Raw genomic sequence first — 19750 nt, forward strand, 5'->3', positions numbered from 1 at the left:
GCTGGTGGTGCCCCCCGACCTGCACACACAGGGCGGGCCTGGCCTCCCCCCGGCTTGGGAGCATTTCTGAGCCTGGCTCTGAGCCCTGGGTCTGACCTGGAACGGTCCCCAGGCTGCCCGGGCTGGGGTCTCGGCAACAGAGCCAGAGACCCAGGGGCAAGCGGCTGATCTGAGCGAGGGAGTATCCTTGGAGACACTGGTGGAGGTGGGCGACGAGGGAGGCAGAGAGGTCACCCGCTGATCCATCCAGCACAGGTTCTGGGGGTGGCACGGAGGCTTGCTCTGCAGCATGACGCGGCACCGGGGTCTCGGGAGGAGAAGCTGGACCTCAGTGACGCCACCTGAACTTCTGGGCACCCCCCCACCCCCGCCCCGTTCCTCCTGAGGTCACCGCACAGCGCACTTCTGGTCCCACTGTGGTTGCCTGGGCACCTGCCCTCAGCACCTGCCGAGGCTCAAGAGGAGGGCCTGGGACCCACGGGGTTTTGTGGGGAGCCCCTGGCCTTTGGGGCTCCCAGGCCACATGCAGGGCTAGGGCCCCTGCTGGGGCCCGCTGTCCCTCCGGCTGCCCGCACCTCCCGACCTCGGCAGGGTGCGTGCGGTCGCTCCCCGGGGAGCGGCAGGCGTGGTTGGGGCCCCTGCCGGGGGACCACGCCCTCCTCACCGTGCGGGCCCCAGAGCCCGAGGGCTCCCAGGTGCCCATTGCTGGAGCTGGGGTGCCTCTGGTCTGCTCTGCCTGCCACGAGATTGGGTGGTCCTGGGGCAGGCCAAGGAACGGGTCCCAAGTGTTTAAATCCCTGTCTCGAGAGACCAGGGACAAATTCCTGGGTCCCGGAAACCTGAGTGTGCCTGTGTGTGAATGCCTATGTGTGTGCGTGTGCACGTGCGTGGACGTCTGTGCGTGTGAGTGCACGCGGGTGTACTTAGGCGTGGGGTGGGGACTCCCGGGGGAGACCCTGGCTGTGGCAGACACCCTCCAGGGTACAGCCGCGAGTCCGGTCTGTCCCATGGCCACACCCAGCCCAGACGCCACACTGGCCCAGGCTCTGCTCCCTGCTGACCTCTCCCTTGCCAGCCGCACCCCCACCCCCCACCTCCCGGCCTCCAAGTGCCAGTGAGGCCTCCCAGTGCATCCAGTGCCCGGCTGGGGGGAGGGAGCCAGAGAGGCTTGGGAGCCCAACTTTCCAGGATGTTCTTGCTACTTTTTCTTGAACGTGCCGTGTCTGGAGACACGTCCTTCTGGGGGTTGCCGCGCAGGCCGTGACTGCGGCCCGGCCCCTGCTGTCCCGTCGTTCCCTCCTGGCAGCCGGGCCCCGGCTCCCCAAGCGCAGGGGGGCTCCCTGTCCTGGAGGAAGCCCCCCCAGGCCTGGGTGTCCTGGGGCCATCCCACGTTGGAGGGCAGGCTTCGAAACCCAGACCCGATGGGCTCTGCCCTCCGGCTCAGCTTCGAGGACGCCACTCGTGAGGCCAGCATGACAAGGTGTCAGGTGCAGAGCCCACGTTCCCCGAAGATGCCAGCAGGGGGTGTGTGGCCTGGCCACTGCGCTAACAGGGCCAGGGGCTTGCCGCCGTGGGAGGCCCCACCCAGGGCAGGCGAGAGACTCCTGGGGAGCGCACAGCCAAGGCCCTGACAAGTCTGCCTCTGGTTAAGCCAGACACGCACGTGGCTGGGGGGGAGCCCACGGCGGATCCCTCCTGTGGGTCCTGCCGTGCACAGGGGTGGGTGGGGCGGGCACCGCAGGAAGGTCGTGGCGAGCGGGCGGTGGGCCGTGCCTGGGAAGGGGCTGTGGGCAGGCAGCAGGGCTCAGCTGTGGGCTGGAGTTCGCTCAGGACTTCTGCCCCCCCCCCCCCCCCCACAAGGAGACAGTGTTGGTTTCCAGCCTGGGGGGGTTTCCAGCCACAAACACAGAGGCTTCAACACCCCCGTTTGTGACTCACAGAGGCTCAGGGGCGCGGGCACGGCCTAGCTGGGTCCTTGGCTCAAGGACAGCCGGGACAGATGTCAACCAGGACCACCGGACTTCAGGCCCTTCTGAGCTGCCTGGTGGGGCGGATTCAAGGTCACTAACCGAGGTCGTGGGCAGGCGGGAAGCTGGTGTGAGCTGCCTGGTGGGCGAGGAAAGGGAAGATGTTCTGGATTTAACATGACCACCCCAACTGGCTCTAAAAAAGACAACGCTTTATTGAGTGTGACAACCATCCAGACGTACAACAGAAGGCACGCGCGGACCCTGCGGCCACCCTTCCGGACACCCCCACGTGGCGACCCCTTGCTCCCGCCCCCCAGGTCCCGAGGAGCCACGACACCCGATATCCACCACCCGCCCAGTGTGGCCGGGCCAGTGCGAGCGCGGCCTGCCACGGTCTCCCCGGCAGTCACCCCATCCGGGTTCTCGCACACAGTGGGTGAAGTCCCACCCCTTCGCTTGCAGGGCGACACAGACACTAACGGGAGCCGGGGCGGAGGGAACCCCCCCTCTCCGGTCCCGCCATTTCAGCACCAGTAAGACTAACGGCTCAGAGGCCACGCTCCTCCCCGGCCCCCGGAGCTGCTGGGGGGCAGGAGGAAGGGCCCCGGGCTGCAACACTACCACTCGGGGCCTGTGCACCACGGCAAGGCCTGTGGCTCTGCCCACGGGAGAACACGTTTTAGATGGGGTTTCCGGGCATCCTCCCCGGCCCCGCTGCCTGTCCTACGGCTGTACCTGAGTCTCCAGACAGGAGCGCGGGCCTGCCCACCCCCGGCCTCCCCCCGCACGGCGTACAAGACCCCTGCACCCTGCCAAACACGTGGGCAGCGGTGGGCACGGCCGCGTGGGTCTGCCGAGGCTGAGGCGGAGCCCGGAGCCGCTGCTGCTTCGAGGACGGCACCGTCCTGGGCGGAATCTACCCCCGACCCGGTGGGAGAGCCGACAGGGGAAATGCACGTGCACGTGGCCCTTAGCTTCAAAACAACGTCAAGGCTACGTCCGTCTCCTAGGAAACGTCTGCTTCCAGACTGGACTTGGGGAAGATATTTATTAGGGACAGTGGCTGCAACGCCACCTGAGAAGAGGCGAGGCGAGGCGAGGCGAGGCGAGGCGAGGCGAGGCGAGGCAGGTGGCACACGCCTGGGCCCCGCACGGCGGAGCGTGCCCGGCGCGGTGCCCGGCGCCCTTCCCGCCTTCTACACCCGGGGCGTGGCCTTCCCAGGCGGGGCTGAGCTTCTGGGGACACAGCCCGCGTGCGGACACTCAGGATGCAGTGGAGGCCGTGGCTGTGGACCCCACACCTCCCAGATGCTGGGGCACAGGGTCCTGGGAGGAAGGCCTGGCGGCTCGGGTCCCGGCTGACCGTCATTCCACGTCCTCTTGCGGCTCCTGCTTGTGCAGAGCCTGGAGCCGGCTGACCACGGTCTGGCGCACGGCCTCCAGCCCCTCGGCGTCCAGCTCCCGCAGCAGCAGCAGGATGGCGGTCAGGACATTGTTCTGGGGGCACAGAGTCGCTGGCTGAGGGCCAGGCCGGGCACGGCTAGGCTGCCCCCACCCTGATGTGCACGTCCCGGGTGAACAGCCTTCCAGACAGGAGACACCGGGCAGGCCCTCAGGCAGACAGAGCTGCGGCCGCCTGCGGGCACTGCCCAGAGAGGCTAAGCGGCCAGCCCTCAGTCACACAGCGAGCCAGGCAGCCGGAGGCAGAAGGGAGCCGAGTGGCCCGGGACGGCGATCAGTAACGTGTGACCAGACACGTGCGCTCAGGTGTGCCATGCGTGTGCACACGTGCACCCACAACACACGCATGGCACACGTGAGCACACGTGCACCCACAACAGGTTTCTGTCTGCACTTGAGCAAGAAAGGATTTTGCACGTGAGGACTACTCCAGCTCGTTCTTCTTGTGGGGTGACAGGAGAGTCACGTGTGAGCAAAGGGACGTGCTCAGAGGGTCACCGGGCTGAGCCACAGAGTCCCTGCGCGCACCAGGGCGCTGACCCGTGGCCTCAGTAATGCTCGGGTGTCCCGCTCCACCCCTATCTCCCTACATCTCCAGGGTCCCCCTGGCCTTCTGCACTTAGGCTCGCAGGACACCCCCCTGCCCACCCCTGGGGGAGGGAGGAGCCACGGTCCAGGTCCACGTTCACAGCAGAACCAGGGCCTCCTTCTTTCCCGTCCCCAGAAGTTGCTTTGGTGACTCTGAGTCTGCGTTTGTGGAGGGCACTGAGCTGGGTCAGTGTTTAGTCTCGGGGCTCCCCCCGCCCCCCCCCCCCCCCCCAGTGCCCTCCAGAGGCCTGGGCCTGCCTGCAGGGCCTGCCCTGCCCCGGGGCTGCGTACGTGGGGGCTCCTCCCGAAAGGTGTCGGAGAAGCTTGCACAGACTGCTGAGCCGACCCCACGCACACACCCTGCGCGGGACCGTCAGCTGTGCGGGGTGTGGTCCCCAGGCCCCGGGGGCAGCTGCCAAGACTGGCATTCAGTCTGCGGTCACTTCTGTCGGCGGCTCTGGGGGGACGCTTCTCCCGGAGGGTGGGTCGGCCCCTCCCCGGCACAGGGCCTCGGTCCCTCTCCCTCTGTGCCCCCCGCAAGCTTGGCAAGTTCCTCGAGGGGGTGCTGGCGGCCCCCGCCCCCCGACTGTGGAGCCTTTCCCTCGTGGGCCCGCACCAGTCCCGTGGCTCTGCTCAGGCAGTACCCTCCCACGTGAGCAGGTGGCGGGGTCCCCACTGGGCCATGCTAACGGCGGTAGCCCTGTCCTCCTGGCCAATGACGGCTCCCACTGGGGACGTGAGCAGTTCCAGCTGACGAAGCCGCGCCTGCTGGCTGGGGGTACACGCGGCAGCTGCTCTTTACCAATGAGGGCACACACACGGGAAGAAACGGTGTGCGCCTGGACCGGAGGGCCAGCCCTGTGACCAGCAGGGGAACAAGCCCCAGCACGAGCCAGAACGACACAGGAGGCAGACACACACTTGGAAAGGGCCGGGGTCTCTGACCGAGCTGCCCACATAACCGACTTCTTGTCAACAACCCATTACTCCTCCCAGGGATGAGGACTGTGTCCACCTGCAGGCGGGAGGCCCCCCAGCAGCGAACCCCTACAGCTTTCGTGCCACCACAGCAGCCGCCCCGTCCCCAGGCCAGAGCCAGGGCTCTCCTGCAGCTGTTGGGGGGGGGGGGGGGTCTCCTCTCTCTCTAGGCCGGCTCCTTCCCACTGACTGAGCTTAGAGCCAGCGTCCCGCCCTCTGGGGCCTGGCTCGGTGTCCCTGGGTGTCTCCAGCCCATCCAACCATCCCCCCGCCCCGCCGCCCCCACTCTCCACATCCTGGGCAGAGGGAAGTGGCAGCCACCTCCAGCCAGGCTGTCTCTGTCACACTCACCCTGTTCCTGCGACCGCTCACGGCTTCCCTCTGTGAGAAGGAGGGGAACGGGTCCCGGGAAGGGGGCTTCGGGCTGAGCTGGCCCTGGACGCTGCAGGTGGGAGAGAGAGCACAGGGTGTGTGAGCCTGACCTGCTCGGGGCCCCATGTCAAACCCTCCGGAGGCTGAGCGCAGCGAGGGAGGCAGACTGCCACTCTGTGATGTTTCTGGGGGACAGGGTGGGGGAGGGGCGGGGGGATGGGAGGGGACGGAGCAGGGTAGGGGCAGGGGGATGGGGTGGGGGGGACAGGGCAGGGGAAGGGCGGGGGGGGGCCGGGGGGGACGGGGTGGGGAAGGGGCAGGGGGGCGGGGGGGTCTACCCTCCACAACCCCCCACCAGAGACAACTTTGCCGCGCCTGGGCTCCCACCGGGGCTGGGCGCTCTGAACACACAAAGCTAACGCAGAGCAGGGGCTGCAAAGCCCGCCCCCGAGGTGGCGTCCATATGGCCTCGCACGCGGGGCAAACGGAACAGGTGGCTTCGCCGTCACCTGGACTCAGCCCGACAGCCTCACTGGGAGCAACGGTTTCTACAACATTCCGCATGTGCGGTTTATGCTCAGAAACACCCACGACAGTGCAACGCGCCCCCCAAGGCCGCGTCAGCCGCGTCGGCAGTGCTGTGGCCCAGAGGGCCCTCCCTCGGGGCACACGCCCCTCCCATCCCCTCCCCCGTGGCAGCTCAGCAGGCCACGGTCACAGCCACGTGACTTTCCCTCAGGTTCTGCGGTGCTGGGCCCGGCAACGCTCCCGTGCCCGCCGGTCCGCTCCACCCGCCCCCACCTCGGGGCTGCTCCACCGCCAGGGCTGGTCAGACCCACACAGGCCCCGGGCCCTGAGCCTCGCGACGCACAGCAGAAAGCCGGCTGGGATGGGGAGCACCGGGACGGGGAAGAACCACCCTGGGGGGTTCCCTTCCCTCACTCCCCAGTCATGCAGGCCTGGGAAAGGCCCACTGACCCCACAGCAGGACCCCAGGGACAGGCCTGCCGTCCCTCCGGCCTCACCTGGCCTCCTCCTCGCCACAGCTGAGCGCGTCCCGCTGGGTCTCGGCGGCGGTGTTCAGGGCGCTCAGGCCGTAGGACAGCTCGGGCCGGCCGTTCCCTGCTCCCTCTCCGCCGGGGGCCGTGACCTCCTCTCCCTCCAGCAATGCTCGGGACAGCTCCTCCTCGGTCACCGCTTCAGATGACGGGAAGGGCGCAGAAGCATCAGTGCGGACCCTCCCTCCCCACGCACCCCCCCACAAGCCCCCTGGACCACAGCATTCGGCTCTGCTTTAGACAAGAGGCATGCCTGTCCGCCCCGCTGGCCAGCTCAACAGCACGGTGGGGTCGTGCCTGCCACACCCTGACCCTGGCATGTGCTGGATGAGAGCCTGAACTTCAGCAGTTCTGCAAGTATTCATAAGAAGTGAGGGGCGCCTGGGTGGCTCAGTCGGTTAAGCGGCCGACTTCAGCTCAGGTCATGATCTCACGGTTCGTGAGTTCGAGCCCCATATTCGGCTCTGTGCTGACAGCTCAGAGCCTGGAGCCTGCTTCGGATTCTGTCTCCCTCTCTCTCTGACTGTCCCCTGCTCATGCTCTGTCTCTCTCTGTCTCAAAAATAAGTAAAACATAAAAAAAAAAAAAAAAAAAAAAAAAAGAAGTGAAATTAAGGTACACTTTAAAAAGGAACAGAGTGCACAATATTTAGTCCATTTCACTCACACGTGGCTTAATTTCCCGGAGTTAACGTATATGAAAACTGCTCACCCAGGGGAACAGAACTGCACACGTGGGGAGGGCCAGGGACCGGCACGGCCATTACAGTGGACCCCAGGAAACAGGCACGGGTCCCGGACAACGGGGGTGGCGCCCTCCCGCCTCCAACAGGAAAACCAGGGGACCCGGTGCTTGGAGGGCAAGGGTCCCCTCCGCCTGCAGGGATGCTGCCAGCCCTCCCGGACCCTCGACGCGCTCGCCAGGGCGCTCAGGGAAGTGCAGCAGTGCATTCTGACAATAAAAGGGCAGCGGAAACAACTCTGCTCTGACAGTGGGGCCGATGGGCAGCGTGGGGTCCGTGGGCAGCGTGGGGCCGCGCCCAGGGCCCCTCGCCCCACTCACGCTTGCGAAGTGAGGGGTGCAAACCTGGGGGCTCCCCCGGAGGAGACCACGGTGGGGGGTGGGGTACACCTGCCAGGTCCGCAAGGATCTGCAACACGCGGGAAGGGCGGGGGAGGGGCGGGGCCCCCGTCGGGGCGGCGCGGACACCTACTCTGGTTGTCCAGCTTCTGCAGGTGCGGCAGGTTACGCAGGACGGTCATGCGGTAGAGGTGTGGGTCGGGCCCGCAGCACGGGTTCTCCGCCAGCCACAGCACGCGCAGGCGCGGCAGGCCCTTCAGGTAGTAGAGCTCCGCCAGGCTGGGGATGCGGTTCCTCCGCAGGTACAGCTCACTCAGCTGCTGGCAGCGGCTCACGGGCTCCAGGGTGGACACGCTGTTGACGCTGCACGGGGACAGCACGGTGTCAGCTGTAAGGCACGAGTCACGTTCCACGAGGTGCCCGGGGCGAGGAGAAAGCGTCAGGAGTACGGGCAGCAGTGAGCAACCCCCAACTCGGTGAGTTGTTAGGCTCACCGAGTCAACGGGGAGGTAGGAGGGCCCACTCTCCCTCACAGGACAGGAAACAGGCCTCCAAGGGACCGTCTCCATGCCCCAAAGCAGGCAGCAGCCAGCAGAACCCACAGCAAATACAAGGAAGCCCTACCCTACACACGCTGGGCACCGAACTTCTGAGCCCCGGCGCGAGCAGCAGGGTATATGGGTTTACGTTTTCCGCAGAGATGTGAGCACATCACAGGCAGAAGGTCGCCCAGGCATCTAGGCAGGGACTGTACGGTCTAAACGGACACAAGCAGAAAGCTCGCACCTCCACAAAAGCAAGCGGACCGTGAACACACGCTCAGCGCAGTGTCCAGCTGAGCTCAGAGCCCAGCGTCCTCGTGGGCCTGGTGGGAGCTCCTCCTCCACAGCTTTGGGGACGCCGCTGCTCCCTGCCGAGCCGGAGGGCACGGGTGCGGCCACTCCAAGAGACCCTGCCCGACGAGACCTATCTATCTTTTTTTTTTTAATTTTTTTTTCAACGTTTTTTATTTATTTTTGGGACAGAGAGAGACACAGCATGAACGGGGGAGGGGCAGAGAGAGAGGGAGACACGGAATCGGAAACAGGCTCCAGGCTCCGAGCCGTCAGCCCGGAGCCCGACGCGGGGCTCGAACTCACGGACCGCGAGATCGTGACCTGGCTGAAGTCGGACGCTCAACCGACTGCGCCACCCAGGCGCCCCCGACGAGACCTATCTAGAACATTCTCTCTGGAGTCTGTATCTGCGTTGGCAGTGATGTCCTGATTCTTCCAGGGACACCCCTGCAATTCTGAACACTCACTGGCCGCAGTTACCAGCGCTCAAGGTGTGCGGGAGCTGCCCAAGGCACAGGCAGGGGCGCGGTGGGACCCGAGGCTACACGCTGGCCCGGTCCTCCTCCTCGACCACCGGGCTATCTGTGGTTGGACTGAATGTCTGTGCCCCCCAAACTCATACGTTGAAACCTACCCCCCAAGGTGCCGGTGTTTGGAGGTGGCTGGGTCAGAGGAGCCCTCACAACGGGACCTTAGGAAAGAGACCCCCGAGCTCCCTCGCTCCTGCCCCCACCTGAGGACCCAGCGAGAAAATGGCGTGTGAACCGGAAAACAGGTCCCACTGGACGCTGAGAATCCAACACCCTCATCTTGGACTTGCGGCTCCGGAATAGACTGAGACAGCCCTCGTACACACGAGGTCTGAGACCGTAGGGAAATGACCGCACCTCACCAAAGATCGGCACCCTGTGTTCACAAGGCAATTTACACCCAGTCCCAGTGCCGCCAGATACCCAGGCCCTGGAACCTGGGCTCAGTCAACAACCCCGGGCCTTGTCCTTTCTCAGAGCCGTCCACAGGGCGCTCAGAGAGGCCCAGCGACCTGCCCCAAACCATTCCAGGCACGGCAGAGCCGGGGTTCAAGCCACGCCTACCTCCAGGTTTCCTGCTACTTGGGGGAATGGAAGGCAATATATTTATTTGTCAGGTAAGGCTTCCTGGGGTGTGGGCTCAAACCTCGGCTTCACTGATACGAGGCAGTGACAGTGACAGCTGGTGTGTGCGCACTGGCTCAGCGCTGCAGCCCCTCCTCACTGCCCCCAAGGGGCAGGCGCTGGTATTATTCCCATATTACAGATAGGGAAACTGAGGCCCAGGGACCTGAGCCTTGCCCGACGTGGGAGGGCCGGCATCTGGCAAGCGGTGATGACTCACGGGCTCTCTCCAAACGGCCCAGCTGCCAGAAGTCCCGGTAGCACCTGGTTCAGCCACGGATTCCCTAGTCTGTTAAGACGCCAAGGCCTCCGGAAGAGGTGGCTATGACCGGTCAGAGGCCGTGTTTTGCGGGGACACTGGTGGAGCTCCGGGCAGCTCTGGAACCAGAGGGCAGAAATGGTGGGGGTGCTGGAGGCCGATGTGGCCACCTCGAGGGCAGCTCCTCATCACGTGGGGGTTGCACCCACTGAGCATGGTGAGGCTGGGCACGGATGCAGCGGGGCGTGCTCGAGGGGACGGCCGGGAGCCCCTCATAAGGAGGTAGAGCTCAGGGGGGCTGAGGCACAGCCAGGCCTTGTGCCGCCGACCCTGCTCCGCGCACAGAAGCTCCCCACCCCCACGCCCCCAGACAGACTCTTGTTGGGAGCTTTCAGATTATCCGAGGGGATCTGAGCCTTCTCCTTTTGAGCCCCGTGACTCAGAGCACAGCAGGCGTTTAGGTACCTGAGGGTGATCACTTCCAGGCTGGGCATTTCCCGGCAGATGGAGACCTAGGAAGGAAAGGAATGTGATGGCAGACACCGCCAGGCGCTCTCTCCGCGAGCCCGGCACAGGGACGGGGTGGCACCACAGACAGTCCCATCTCGGCCCTCCGTGCCTACGCGGGGCAGCCGCCGGCCTCATGGGGGCTGACGCGACACGTGACAGCAGGCAGGCTCCGCACGACACTCCGCTTTGCACCCAGACGCTCCCTCAACTTGAAGAAGCACGCGCTCTCTCCAGGACTTTGGAGAGCGTCGCCGCTATCAGAAGCTGCCAGAATCCCTGAGATGCCCGCAGAAGACATCAGGGGAGGGGACCCCAATGGCCCCTGCGTGGACAGAGAACCTCTCTTTTGCTGTCCCTGAGGCACGGGGAGAAGGCTTGGCCAACGGAGCTGGGGCAAAAGGGAGACAGGATTGGAACTGGACCTCACGCCACATTAATACTGTTGATTCAGGGAAAAGACCAATGGGGCGCTTGGCTGGGTCCACAAAGTCAGCCCGGAAGGCCGATGGGGGGTACAGCCCCCACAAACGTCTGTGCTGCCACGTGTCAGGCGTGGAGCCAGATGAGGCCCTTGACCTCCAGAGGCTCACGGTTGGCTCAGAGTGCCTTACATGTGCAATGGGTTTGTTTTCTGCTACAGTGGCATTTTTGGGTTTTAGGGTTTTTTTTGGGCTGCTGAATATGCAGCATTTCAGCTATAGCAGGAGGTGGAATCAGCTTTTCTGCATAGCCCAGTGTCTCAGCAGCACTTCTGACTGTTTTAAAGGAAAGGGACGGTTCACGTTGCAAAAGTGAGAAAGAAACCACAGGTACACAATCCGTGTGTAAGTCCGGGACGTTCACTCTCGGACAGGGAGAGGGCAAGACCGTTCACAGACCCAGAGCTCAGCTCGGGGCACTGCCCCCGCCCACCCCAGGTGCCCATCTCTTCCCGCCGTGGCCCGGGGGGTGGGGGTGGGGGTGGGGAGCAGAATGCTGGATCTGACCAAGAACAGGGCCAAAACGAGCAACTCCTCAGTGACCCAAAGCCTTCCCCCTCCTCTGGGAGACCTGGGACACGAAGCCTTTCATCGACTAAATACTGAAAGGAACTTCAGAATAAAGCTGGGCACTCGGGGGTACGTTTTTCATTAGTCATTCTACATTCCAAGCACTGCTAAATGAACAAAGTACCAGATTAGGGGCTGAATTGAATGTGTGCGGTTCTGTAAATTCAACAGTTCTCTTGAGGGACAGGTGACACCTTTGGGGACCAGGGGGCATCTGGAGATGATCAGCAGAATACTTACATCTGTGAGGCGGCTGCCCCTATGGAGAGAGAAGACATACTTTAATTCTGTTAAAGCTGAGTAAGAAAACAAATGGACACAAATTAGTGACAAATGTCTGCAAACTAAAATTCTATAATTCCAATGATAAAGTGAGGGAAAGCTTGCCCAGATGACTCACAAAGGTGTCGAAAGTTGTCACACCACTGAAAACTGTTTATGTCTGGTGCCTGAGGGGTGCTTCTCAGACTGAGGAGCCGGAGGGCTGCCCCACTTGGAGGGCACAAAGACCCACTCACCCTCCAGGCTGCCGCAAGGCAGGACCACTTCCCTCACTGATGTAAGCAGACAAGCAAGTCCTTGTAACAGGCCACGTTCAAAGGCTGAACACGCAGCTTATGAGACCAACACTAGAGAGCCTGAAATAGGGCCCTTGTCTCTCCCCGCTCTGGGGAAGCATGGCCACCCCACGCAAGACAAAGAAGCGTATTGTTGAGAACAAACGGCAGAGCCAAATGTCAGAAGTGCCAGGGCAGAGGGAAAGGCTTTTTAATGCACAGGCAGGGCCCACAGCGGTCAATCTGCCCACACTTCCTGCGAGGCCGGTCTGCCCCTGGCTGGGCTCCCCACGCCCCACCTGAACTGTCCAGTGTACAGGGGTGCGTGAAGCCTCGCTTTGAGTCCCCAGTGAACACCTGTAGACCTTCCCAGAGTTCATGGAGTGCTTCTGGTCCTTCCTCAGCCCAGCCAGACCTGGTCACCCCCAGACAGGGAGTCACCTGGGGACAGCCCCTCCCCAACAAGGCCCAGTTACAAAAATGTTTATGGATTCCTTACTTGGGAGTCTCAGCTCTCTCTCTCTCCCACTAGAAATGGTGTTAATCACCTCGATCCCCCACCCGATTAGTAGACCTGGCTCCCAGTGGCTGGCAATGTCAGAAATCAGACCCTTCCAGAGGGGACCCGTTTGCCCCATCTACCCGTTTGTCCATTGCATCGGGCCCAATGCCATCTAGAGGGCTGACAGAGACTTCGCGGTAATGCCAATTGTCTCAAAGAGTGCATGTTTGGGACCTGGGTCTGAAGCACCACCACTCCGCGGGGGCAAAGATTCTGGAATGATCCTTGCCAAAGGCCACCTGGGCTGGTGGCAGCACTTCCTGCATGCTGGGCGGGCGGGCCCTGGCACTTGCTCTCCTCCGTCCCGAACCCTTTTCTGGCCCCTCCGCAGGCCCTTCCCGCCCCCCGCCCAGAGCCCAGGTGCCGGGCGGGGGTGCTGGGCAGCGGGAAGGACGTGAGGGGACGGCCCCGGGCTCTGGGCCCTCACCAGCAGTTGAGCTTCCGCACGCTGTGCAGCTCCGAGGCCTTGGCCCGGGACAGGACCATCTTCCGAGTCAGCTTCATGGTGGAGGGCCTCCCGGAACCCGCCCCCGGCCCCCGGCCCGGCCCGGCCCTGCCCTCGACCAGCAGCCCGCTAGCCGCGGGTTCCCGGCTCCATGGCGGCCTGTCTCCAGGGGGCGGGGCCCGCGTCGTCAGGGGCGGGCCCTGCGAGCCCATTGGCCATTCCTTGAGGGGCGAAGCGGCGCGAGCGAGGTGGGGCCGCCCGGGCAAGCGCTCAACGCGTTGGTTCGGCCCTCGCCTGCCCCGCCCCGCCCCTCCGGCTGCGCGCGTCCTGGCCTGCGCGTGCGCGGCGTGGGGGGACGGGGGACGGAGAGGTGTCTGCTTCTGACGTAATTCTGCTGCGACCCAGGTGAGGCCCCTCGTCGGGACAGACCCGCGATACCGAGTCACCGAGCACCGAGCACCGAGGCCCCCAGCTCCGAGTCTTCGAGCCCTGAGATCCTGAACCGCCCCAGCCCCGAGCCTTCTAGCTCTTGAGCCCCCGAGCTCGGAGCCTGGAACGTAGACGTGACAGTGTCTTGACTCCCTGAATAACGGAGATTTACACTGTTCAGATAAGAAGCCAGCCCTAGGCCCGTGTGGATTCCCTTTCCCCTTGAGCATAAAGGTACCCCCCCCCACCCCGTATTAGGCGTTTCAGAAGCCAGAGGCGCAGCTTACGTTGACTGGCTTTGGGATCTCAGAGCTGTTGAAGGTGACAGGACCCAGCTTTAGTCATCCTCCTCTCCCCTTTTCCACTGGCCCCCCTGTCCTGCCTTTGGCCTGCCCGGCCCATCAGCAGAGCCTGCTAAGTCGCTCCACCCTTGATGTCTGTTCGCCCTCACTGTCTGATCCGGTTCTCCTGCAGGTGGTATCTGATCGTCTCCGCCTGCCTTTAGCAAGACCCCCGACCCGCGATGTCTCAGTACTTTTCCGTCCCCTGGGTTCCCCCCCCCCCCCACCACGCTGACCTTGGCTGTAAACCCCATTTGTCTTTGTATTTGGAGTTGAGGCCAGTCTCTCTCCCCTATTCCAATAGCCTTGAATAAAGTCTTCCTTACTGTTTTAAGAAGTGTCAGAATAACTTTTTCTTGAGCGGAGGTCAGAGACTGCTTTCCCAGGACGTCACAGCAACCTCTGAAGCCCAGGGCCCCTGAGACTGGTGGAGGGCCTGCCCGTACCAGGGGCCTACTGCGCGACAGGAGGGGGAGACGCGGTGGGAGAGAGTAGACTTCCTATGGGGTCTCCCGTCCCTCTCAGCCCTGCCGCTTGTATCACAAAGACGACATAGGGATTTTACAAAGAGGAAAGTCTGCCCATGGAAGTTGAGCAATTATTGCTGTTCTGTGGGGTTTGTCCACGTGCTGTGTTTTGCTGGGCCACGGGGTGCCGTGAGCAGTTTATCGGTCAGATTCTTGCCCTGAGGCCTCTCATCAGTGCATGGGTGAGGTGGCCCCCCCCCCAAAATGGTGTGTGAGCCTCCTCAGGCAACAGAGTGCAGTGCTGTTCTTTGAGGAGGAAGAAAGCCCGTAAATAGTGCCAGTCGGAGCTCTCAGACGGACCCTGGGTCTAGCATCGGGCTCTGGCGACCTGTCCAGGTCTCAGGGCAGGACAGGAGTGCAGCCTCACCGAGAGTGGCAGGAAGAGCCCAAGAAGCCCAGGCTGTGCGAGCTTGCAGAGGCCTTCTGGCTGTCCCAACTTGGGAGCCGCATCGGGTGACAGGAGAGTCTGCCCAAGGTGTGGGTGACCTGCCACCAGCAGATGGAAGCCAACATCTGCAGAAGCTGGTCCTGGGGAAGGCGGAACAGGCAGAGCACGGTGTGCTGTGGCCGTGGGCCGGGGACATGTGGGAAGGGGGCTTTGCAGTTGCTGGCCCTGCTTGTCCCCACCTGGCTGAGATGGCCTCTCCTCCTCCTGCCAGGACTGGTGTGGTCCAGGTACAAGAACCAGACCAGGTGGGGCATGAGCCACGCCAGGGAGGCTATGGGACAGGCCCCAGCTCTCGGCAACAGGGCTGCACCTGGGAGGCTCTGTGTAGGCGATGGGGGTGACAGGGGAAGGTGTGAGGACCCTGCAGGTCTGCCTGGAGTAGGTCGGCCCTCAGGTTCAGGGTGTGTGGGTTTCCCTGTACTAACCACTGGGGAACAGGAACCACTGGGCCCTGAGTCCAGGCGGCCTGGGCCTCTGGGAGGAATCTTCTCAGCGGAAGTTGAGGATGGGCCCCTGTCAGGCACCCACACAGAGGGAAGGAGGAGACAGGTGTGCTTACGGCCCTCTGGCCTCTGGGGGCCTCTGCAGCCCCTGCCGGCTGTGTGGCTGTTCAAGAGGGTGGCTGGGGTGTGAACCGGTTGAAGGTCCTGGTGACTCAGGTGACTCTTGTAAAGTGAGGATTCTTTGCCTGCTTAAGTAGAAGTGTGTCGGTTTGGATGTGTCACTGTGCATCCCCAGAACTCCCTTCCCCGTGTAGCTCCGACGAGAGATTTGCATGCGCTTTGGAAGGTGGAAGACAGCAGGTGGGAGGCCGTCCCGGGCAGAGGTGGGGAGAGATGGATGGACTCAGAGGGGTGGGGTGGGGGTGGGGGCCCAGGGTCTTCCCTGAAGTCCGTCCTCTTCTCGCCGACAGTGGCCTTACCTGCCGCCAGCAGCCCTTGTTGCTGCAAACTCACGGTGGCAGAGCTCTGAAGAGGCCACCGCCGCCCACAGACCTCTCCACAGCCCCCCTCGTGGTCCTGCTTCCAGAGCTGGCCACGCCGAGCTCCCCAGCTCCCCTGCAAGCTCGCTCTGTGCATCTGCCCCCCTGCCCTGGGAGAACTGCTTCTCGCTCCCCCTTCTCCAGTTTCTCCCGGACTTCTGTGTCCCCAGCTCCTTCCCGCTACTGTGTAAAGATGAGCGCCTGTAACACATCTCCTATTTTGCCATGTTCCCAGGGCTCCTGCTTCCTGGAATGAACCCTGACACGGGCAGAGATGCAGCACCAATTTGCTTAAACCAAAACGGAAACACCGGTTCCCGTCATCGAGAAGCCGAGGGGACACCGGTGGGCGTCGTCGAGAAGCCAAGGGCAGTGGCTTCAAGTGTGGCTGGATCCAGGGCCTCGGTCTTCGTTATTGGGGCCCGGCCTCTACTCCCGCTCCCAGCTTACACTCGCCCGCATCAGATGCTGTCTACCCTCTGCTTCAGGCCTGCACCGTGGCTGCTTGAGTCCAGCAGAAAGAAAGCTTTTCTCAGTGACTCAAGTGCCTGTTTGGGGACTGGCCTGGCATCAGTCCTATGCACCCCGAATCCGGCTCTGTGGCTGGCTGTGCAAAGCCCGGGTTTCCGGCCTGAGCCACATGCCCAAGGTGGATGATGGGAGTGAGGGAGGGGAAGTGACCCAGAGGAACATCAGAGAAGAAGGGAACCCGCTGCTTCAGACTGGCGGTTGCTGTGGGAAAGGTGACAGCCCGAACATGCCTTGTCTTCTGCCCCCCACCACGTTCTCTCCTTGTGTCCCCTGCACACACTTCCTTATTCCAGGGGAACTTCCCTCTCCCAGCGGTCACTCTGGGGCTCTGCTCACTGGATTCCCACGTGGCCCTGGCTACTATAGGACAGTGTCCTTCCCTCACTTCTAGCCCAGCTGAATCACGAGCTTCATTTCTGCCAGCACCACGTCCCAGAGACCCGCGTGGCTTCCCCGAACTCCTGTGAGCTTCTGGAAGCTACACCCCCAGCGTCTCCTCCTTATGGCTCCTTGAAGCCCCCGGGTTGGAGGGGGAGCGGGAGGGGCCAGGTGGCCTCCAGGCCGGGAGGCATGGTCCTCCCTCTGCTGGGGTCCTGGCCCTCCCTCTGCTGGGGTCCTGGCCCCTGTGCAGTCTGGGAGATAGCACTGCTCCAGCAGGCGTGACAGGGACCCAGGGACAGGGCCTGCTCTCCTCTCAGGACCCTGGACGGGCTGACCACTCCGCCCTCATCCCCAGGGGGCTGCCCCACAGCGGGTGGGGACTGAGGAAAGTTCGGGGTGTTTGGGCTGGACGGTGGCAGAGAAGAAGGTCCTGGGGTGGAGAGGGAGGAACCTCCTCCAGGCGTGAGCTCTGCTTCTCCGATGGCAGCAGAAACTGTCAGTAGCCAGCAAGGTCACCCGAGGGTGGACCGTCCCCAGACCTGCCTACCTTCCCACTGCCTGGTTTTCCTCTGGGGACTTGGCCTCCGTGTGTTTTAGCCACTCTGCCTCCGGTTCTGCCTCCGCTCTCAGCTGAGACCCTCCCGGGCACGGCCCCCGGCCTATCACTGCTGGGGTACAAAGGTGGGCCCTGTGGCTCTGGGTGCACAGCTGGAGGGCCACCCGGCCCCAGAGCTCCCTGGGGCTCCTGGGAGAGCACCGGACCCGGCCGGCCTGGAGCCGCTGGCCCGTCTCCCCGAGCCGGCTGTCCAGGGCTCCCTGAGGCCTCGCCTGCCAGCGTGGGGCCGGCTGCCTCTCACACCCACGAATACCCTTGAGGGCAACAACCACTGCCTGCTCCCTCCACGCTGGGCCTGCTGGCGATCGTGTTCTGACCACGCGGGGCCGGGGGTGACTGGGACTTGCCCCAGCTTCTAAGCCCTAGCTTCCCTTCTCTCTACCCACCCCTACCCCAACCTCCAAACCCTTTGGTTATCCGGTTATCCGCAGCTATGTAACAATGGCTCCAAACCTAGCAGCTGACGGCGGGAGACATTACCTCTTCACGGTGCCTGAGGGGCGGGAATCTGGGAGCCGTGGGGCTGCTGGCCTGGTCTGGGGCCTCTCGTGGGGTCAGGCTGTGGGCCCGGGGCCAGGGGCCGGGGACCAGGGCTGCCGTCTCTGGAGACCTGAGTGGGGTCCGGGCTCGTTCACGCGGCTTGTGAGACAAGAGTAGCCTGCATGTGTTCATTTAACACAGTGTCCTGAGAGGTTGTTTGGGCCTCGGGGTCCTTCCCAGCTCCGTCCCCATATCTGTTGCTTGGAAACGCGCTGCCTGCTACGGCTGTCGGGAAGGCACGTGGTGCAGGGCATTGGCCCCTGCGCCGATCGGCTCCCTCGTCACCATCACATCTCAGCCGTCCTTTCTGAGAGGTCATTCCCAGAATGCAGATGATCTGTCAACCTCAGGCATGAAGGCGTGAAGGGACGATGGTGTCCCCAGCATGAAGCCCACTTCCCTTGGTGCTCTGTCCGGACCAGGGCTCTGCAAGCCACAGCCACTGCCTGTTTTTGTAAATAAAGTTTTATTGGCACACGGCCACACCCATCCATGTACCTGTGGCTGATGGCTGCTTCCTGGCTGCAGGGGGCTGAGTAGTTAAAACGGAGCCCCTGGGCCTGCGGACCCTGAAGCGTTACCAGTGGCCCTCAGAGAAGCCGTTGCAGCCCCGCCCTAGACTCTGGCCGTGTTGTCGCCCCACGCCCTGGACCCACCCCAGCAGCCAGCTTCTCTTCTCCCGTGGATTCTTCACGGCCGGCCACAGCACGCCCAGGCCACGTGGCCAGACTGCTCTCTTTTGCACTGACTGAGTTTTCTGTTCGCTGCCAGAACTTTTTACCTTGGCCGTGTTGTCCACGCCGTGAAAACGTCCTCCGCGTTTCCTTTCGCTGGATGTGAGCCAAGTCGCAATCAAAGTCAGGACTGCTGCGTTCCTGCTTTATGGCCAAACGCCTCTTTATTTTTATGGGATGGATGTTTCATAATTGCTCTTGCAACGGCGTCCTGGCGGACGGAACGTGGCCTTCTTGTGAAATGTGTGGTTTTTGCTGGAAGGGAAGGAGCCACAGGGGCGACATGAGCGCTGATGTTTGGTCAGCAGCCTCTTTCACGTACTGCTTCCCCTTCACCGACGTTCCCACAGAGGCCCTGGGATACTCGGAAGCCAAAGTCAGACCGCCCGTGCCTGCCCCCCCAGAGCTCTGCGTGATTGCTGTCTCTTGAAATATTAACTGATCCTCTGCCGTGTGCTTTCAGTCAGTGGAATGGCTCTCAGGCCAGAAGGCCCCCCAGGGAAGGAGCGCTAGCCCAGAGTCTGGGCACGGCTGCTAAAAACCAGCTGCAGACGCCGTGGGTCTCTGCTTGCTTTGCCTGGTAACTAAGGTCTAAGACCCCTCCCGGGGGCGGTGGCAAGCCAGCTCCTGCGGCGGGTGCCGGCCTGCCGAAGGCCTGGGCTGCCGGACTCTGACGACGCAGCAGTGACAGGGGGGCGCCTCCTGCAGGTGAGAGCCTCCAATCAGCCGTCACACCCCCGCTGCTGTCCACCCTTTCCCTCCACGGTGCTGACCGCTTCGGAGGAGGGCTCCAACCACCTTTGTGCCCATCAAAGTGCCTTGAGAAGTCCATCAAGCACTGCCCTACGTAAGGGGCTCTGATGGGTTCTGATGGGCCACAGGGGTCCTGTGGGCCCATGGCGCTGTGGCTCACCCCTCTGTGGAGAGGCAGGGGCAGATAAAGGCCAGGCGCCTTCCAGTGGAGGGTGTCATGGGCAGGAATCTGAACACTAGGTCAGCACGCCCAGGGGAGGAAATGAGGGCGTGGTCAGGCGGCCAGGAGTCAGCTGGCAGAGGTGCAGGGCCCGGGAGTGGCATTGTGCCACTGTGGGGGGCATTGTGCACTGGCGTCTGGGAAGGAGAGGGCGGTGGTCTTTGTGAGGTGAGGGCACCGTGGGGGGTGGTCTGGACCTTTAGGAAAGCTGTGGTCAGCTTTTTGTGTGAGGGGGTGGAGTCAGAATCCTTATCCTTCTTCCAGCCAGGAGGACTGAGAAGGGGCAGTCCAACCAGGGTGGAGTTTAGACATCTGTGGGACCCCATGGCCGGCACCTGCCACATGGGTGCTGTGAGGTTAGATCTTCCC

At 63.2% G+C, this 19750-nt stretch overlaps 2 protein-coding genes across 19 annotated transcripts in view; one reads left to right on the plus strand and one right to left on the minus strand.

Moving 5' to 3' along the window:
• Positions 1-2158: 2158 nt before the first annotated feature.
• Positions 2159-19324, minus strand: CFAP410 (cilia and flagella associated protein 410). Of its 4 annotated transcripts, XM_030328788.1 has the most exons (9): positions 18456-19324; positions 17615-18120; positions 11556-11574; positions 10222-10268; positions 9718-9875; positions 7641-7870; positions 6395-6566; positions 5349-5439; positions 2159-3467 (listed from the first exon to the last, which is right to left on the minus strand). In XM_030328788.1, exons 2-9 carry the CDS (start codon positions 17804-17806, stop codon positions 3336-3338), a joined length of 1041 nt encoding a protein of 346 aa, XP_030184648.1. In that variant the 5' UTR covers positions 17807-18120; positions 18456-19324; the 3' UTR covers positions 2159-3335. The 4 variants fall into 4 exon arrangements, with proteins under 4 accessions (XP_030184648.1, XP_030184649.1, XP_030184647.1 ...); XM_030328789.1 differs by lacking the exons at positions 9718-9875; positions 18456-19324 and having other exon boundaries at positions 17615-17676; XM_030328787.1 differs by lacking the exons at positions 9718-9875; positions 17615-18120; positions 18456-19324 and adding an exon at positions 12862-14220.
• Positions 19325-19445: 121 nt separating this feature from the next.
• TRPM2 (transient receptor potential cation channel subfamily M member 2) overlaps positions 19446-19750 on the plus strand; it is a 54620-nt gene continuing 54315 nt past the window's right edge. For 8 of the 15 annotated variants that reach the window (XR_003971640.1, XR_004344115.1, XR_003971641.1 and 5 more), the window contains exon 1: positions 19447-19549. The gene's annotated coding sequence lies outside the window, so the exon portion shown is untranslated. Of the gene's footprint in view, positions 19550-19602; positions 19738-19750 lie in introns of those variants that run through there. The other 7 variants (XM_030328758.1, XM_030328764.1, XM_030328772.1 and 4 more) reach the window with 4 other exon arrangements.

The sequence above is a fragment of the Lynx canadensis genome, chromosome C2 (genome assembly GCF_007474595.2).
Source record: "Lynx canadensis isolate LIC74 chromosome C2, mLynCan4.pri.v2, whole genome shotgun sequence".
Classification (NCBI taxonomy): Eukaryota; Metazoa; Chordata; class Mammalia; order Carnivora; family Felidae; genus Lynx; species Lynx canadensis.

Excerpts from the sequence above, each read along its gene's own strand:
- CFAP410 (XM_030328787.1), bottom strand. The coding sequence starts at position 13,538 with ATGCTCAAGGGGAAAGGGAATCCACACGGGCCTAGGGCTGGCTTCTTA. Across the intron at positions 6,567-7,640 it reads GCAGAAGCTGGACAACCAGA|CGGTGACCGAGGAGGAGCTG; the intron begins GTAGGTGTCCGC and ends CGTCATCTGAAG. Across the intron at positions 5,440-6,394 it reads TGTGGCGAGGAGGAGGCCAG|CGTCCAGGGCCAGCTCAGCC; the intron begins GTGAGGCCGGAG and ends TCCCACCTGCAG.